At 34.1% G+C, this 4,646-nt stretch overlaps 1 protein-coding gene across 2 annotated transcripts in view; it reads left to right on the plus strand.

Moving 5' to 3' along the window:
• The window catches only part of LOC106459365 (SEC14-like protein 3), a 63,385-nt gene that overhangs the window by 21,544 nt on the left and 37,195 nt on the right, over positions 1 to 4,646 (plus strand). For both annotated transcript variants that reach the window (XM_022385839.1, XM_022385838.1), the window contains one exon: positions 905 to 998. In XM_022385839.1, coding sequence (XP_022241547.1) covers positions 905 to 998 — 94 coding nt within the window. The remainder of the gene's footprint in view (positions 1 to 904; positions 999 to 4,646) is intronic.

Genomic DNA, 4,646 nt, shown 5'->3' on the forward strand with positions numbered 1-4,646 from the left:
AGCCCATCGTGTAGCTTTGTGCTTAATTACAAACAAACTTTTTTAATTATATGGGATGTCTCCGTTACGTAAGTCAATGAAAGCTACTACAATTAAAGAATATTTATATTAATAAGTCATTTATGCTACGTAGAAAAACAATCCAAGAAAATCTTTATTTAGTGTTCCAAACAAACCTTGTTTTTGTGCAGTAAAAACATACTAAAGGCGTTTAATTTGTTTTTTATATTATGTATGATTGGAAATTAATATATTGTAAGTATAATTGTGGATATGCTTGAAAGCTATAAATGAACATCATATCTTAAGTTTGTTATTTAAACGTTTAATTTACAGTAAGTAGCGTTCTGGAGTTGAAAAACCAGTAACTAAAGTTAGTAGAGTAACTCAACGCTCGTTACTAGAATTTTTTGGTTTATTTAGGTTCATTTGTGAAAAGCTTAACAATAATTTATTCTTTATAAGTAAAAAATCTCGAATTTTGATTTAGTTCTATTGTGACTAAAGCAGATTTAAAATTATTAAGGTTAAATGATTCAATATCTTAGGACTATAATTTAGTAATCTCTTTCAGAATTCTATATAAATTTAAATCATTGTTTATAATGTCAGAATCAAACGTTTCAAGAGTAGGTCTAATTTCCAAACGTTTCTTTCCAAAAGTGTTTAGAAATATTGAAATAACACATATAACGCTTGAGTTTTATCTTTCACAAGACACAGAAACTTTTTGCCTTAACAAAGAAACTACATTGTCTTTTTAAAACTAAGTAATACACTTTACTCGTATTCTCTTTTTAAAAACACCAGAAAACCTAAACTGGATATAGCATTACTATGTTTGAACCTTTTTTTTTCTCTCCGGAAGAATGATGAAACTAAAAGTGTTTCCTTGTTGGTTTAGGTTATAAAGCGATATTTTCCTGGAGGGTTAGTAGGACATGATAAGGAAGGTTGCCCTCTGTGGATCGTTCCATTTGGTCGCATGGATATAAAAGGTAAGTTACTCTCCAGTGAAAACTATGGAACCAAAAGTGACAAGGGTGAAATGAGTTTAATAGAACTGTTCGAATGTGCTCTAAATAAGATTTTTATCTGTAAAGATAAAAGGCAGAATAAATCAATAAACGGAGTGTTGTATAGAAATATAATGCACCTTGTTTGTGGACGAAAAATAATCGAAATTTTTAGCTCATAATGCTAATGTTTAAAGATAAAAACAGAAATTAGAACTAACGACTACCGCTAGATGTCACGCGTTACTGCAGATGTCTTTTTACTCATTCTTAATTTCACACTTGAAACCAAGTCTTTAAGATTAACAGATTTGGTTACGTGTTAACTGAAGGGTCATAAATATCATTTCAAAACTTTGTTCCGCCCTGTATCTATAGGCTGAAATAATTAAAGGCAAAAGATCATATGTTTATCGAAAGATGGATAGGTTAAAGCTGGAAAATTGGCTCACTTTGCGTCAGTAGATAGGACATGACTCGAGACGCACGCGTTGATTGGGTGCCTAAGGGGAGAGGAGGGGGTAAAATGTATGACGTCATAGTTCTACAAAGTGGAACCATAGGGCGCGTTGCTAAAGGCACACTGCTAAGCCGTCATGACACTTGACAATGGAAGTTGTTTGCTGCAAGAGAGCAAGTTGCTAAAGATGTCACGTGACATCATAGTTTGAGTGTTCTCAACAGAGAGCGTGATGCTAGGAGTCATAGTTTCACATGGTGGTACCAGAGGACATGGCTGTCTTAGAAAGAGGTAATTTTTTATTTCGATACCAGGGGGTCTGTTACTATAGGTGGACAGTGTTACCAATGTTCTATTGGTGGACAGTGTTACTAAAGTTATATAGGTGGATGATGTTACTTAGGTCCTATGGATGAATTGTGTGTGTGTCTTAACAAGGCAGATAGTGTTTCTATAGGCGGACGGTGCTACTAAAATTCTTTATATGGATGGTGTTACTAAAGTTAGTGCTTGTGTTAGTAGATAGGGCATATAGATTTCAACTTGTCTTAAGTCATATTTATAGTTTTTATTTATATTTTAACTGTATTATACGTGTTTTTCAAAGGTATATATTGTTACTAAGTGGATTATGTTACTAAATAAGGTCTTATAGGCGGATGGCAAATTGTGTTACTAATGTTAATGCTGTAGGGCAGATGGTGTTTCTATAAGCAGATAGTTCCATCATAAGGTGTCTGAACTTATGATTACATCATCAATGTTTAGAATTAATTATGTCCTCAAAATGTAAATCTATTATTTGTATTTTTTATTGGTTTAGCATAACAATTAAAGTGATCTTGACAAAAAATTTGATTTTACTTTAGATTTCATTTATAAATTTATTTACGTTACAAAGGTGGATTGTGTTTCTGTAGATGCACAGTGTTATTATACTTCCATAAGATTGCATACAGATTTCAACTTGTCTCAACTTATGTTTATAGGTTTCATTTATATAGTTAACTTCATTACGCAGATAGTGTTACTAACACATTTAACACTCTGCTGAAAAATATTATTACAGCTAATGTTTCATTTTTATAATATTGAATGAGACAGTTAGTATGGCTAATTAGGTTTTAATGATTTAGTACACATTTAACACACTGTAGTATAATGCTCGCTTCTGTATTTAATTTTCATAACTCACATTTTACAATTATCATCCTTAAAAGGGTGCTTATTTAAAACCTCAAAATAATATACAATAATTTTATGTTTAGCTTTATAAGTTGATTTGTTCCACTAAAGTTTATAGGATCTATATAAATAGTTATGTTTAACTATTACTATTCTTCCTTTTGTATAGATATCTTCACAGATTTTTGTCTAGAGCATGTTTCTTGCTTGTTTGGAACTTTATGCACAAACCTTTGTGGTGTTAGAGTAAAACGTATTAACGAACTTTCTTTATGTGTAAATCAAAACGTCTGCAATGATTATTTTGCACAGATTTCTAACTCACACTAATACTGCCTAAGAAGTCCAACTTAAGTGGTGTTGATAAACTTTGGTTGTTAGGAAATACAAAGGGTAGGAGAGGTCGTCATGTGATCAAACAACCAGTCTCCTCTTAAAACTGGCAGAATAAAAGGTCAACAGTATTAAAAGTAAGTGCCCGAAATTAGAAAGTCTTGTAACACACAGACATACACCTTTTTGGTAAAATACATTATTTCGAATTTGTAATGATTTGTACTAGAATAAAGTTAAGTCACTTTGTAATGATTCACATGTATGTATTAAATATATGTCGAGAAATCGGAAATTCTATTACACCATAACATTTAATCTGTTTAGCTCACCAAATCACCAAAGCATCAAATACATTTTTTACAAAGAAACATAGTTTAAAGCCAAAAAGAGTTTGCAGTCATAATCCTTAAAGAATATTTAATTATAAATCAAGTGATTGTTCTTTCACATTTTGTAAATCCAACACATTTATTATATACCATTACAGAATATACAATGAATGATCACAAGTAAATATTATGTGTAAATAAGCTATAAAATAACTACGTAAAAAATAAAACTCCTTGCTCTAGAATTAAGCCTGATCTTGCTATATACACTGAGTGGTCCCAAGTAAATAGACACATAATTTTTCGTCATTTAACTGATTTACGCTAACTAATTTGTATTCACAGAGCACTATATAAACATGCTACAACATGCCTAGAACTCAAGGTTCTCTCGAATTGTCAGATTTTGTTAGAGGAAGGATAGTTGGTCAAGCAGATGATGGAATAAGTCAGCGGCAAATTTCGCAGAATTTGGGAATCCCGCATTCGACAGTCAACAGAATCATCGTGCAGTTCAGGAAACACAGCAAGGAAACAACTGAGCAGTGTCCGGGTCGTCCTGGTTCATTGGAGAGGACAAAAAGGCCTGTCAAGAGGAGCATCGAAATGGATTCCAGATTAACGACTGCAGAAGTGGCCAAAGTTGGTGGGATGAGCCCGAAATTTGTTCAATGGATTCTCACAGATTGGGTTTTTGTTGCAGAGCAGCTAGACGGAAGCCCTTATTAAGACCTGCTAACATAGTCAGACGAAAGAAGTGGGCAAGTGATATGATGACCAAGCCTCTGGACTTTTGGAAGACCGTATTGTTCTCAGACTAATCAAGATTCGCTCAATTTTCGGATGCCTCACCAAGAGTTTTGGCTCAACAGATTGCAGTCAACTGTGAAGCATGGTGGTTTGGGGAGCTGTTTGGGTTGGTGGGAGATCGAGCTTAGTGGAGTGTGTTGACAACAAAAATTTTGCAAAATACGTCGAAATATTGGAGGAAGGACTCTTGCCACTTTATTCCTCGGGTTTCGTGGACAAGAACACAACGTTGTTCCAGGAAGATGGAGCACCGTGTCACACTGCTAGAAACACCCAAAAGTGGCAGGAAGAAAATGGTATCCAGAAGTTGCCATGGCCTAGCCAATCTCCTGACATGAACCCCATCGAAAACCTCTGGGCCATACTCGACCGGCAAGTCAAGAAACAACCAAAAAACCAACTTTGAAGAGCGATCTACTCCAAGTTTTGAAGCAAGAGTGGGCTAAGATCCCACAATCCAAAACTGGTGAGATGATTCTCACGATGCCCCAAAGGATCAATGAACTCCAC

The sequence above is a fragment of the Limulus polyphemus genome, unplaced genomic scaffold (genome assembly GCF_000517525.1).
Source record: "Limulus polyphemus unplaced genomic scaffold, Limulus_polyphemus-2.1.2 Scaffold598, whole genome shotgun sequence".
In the NCBI taxonomy this organism is placed as follows: Eukaryota; Metazoa; Arthropoda; class Merostomata; order Xiphosura; family Limulidae; genus Limulus; species Limulus polyphemus.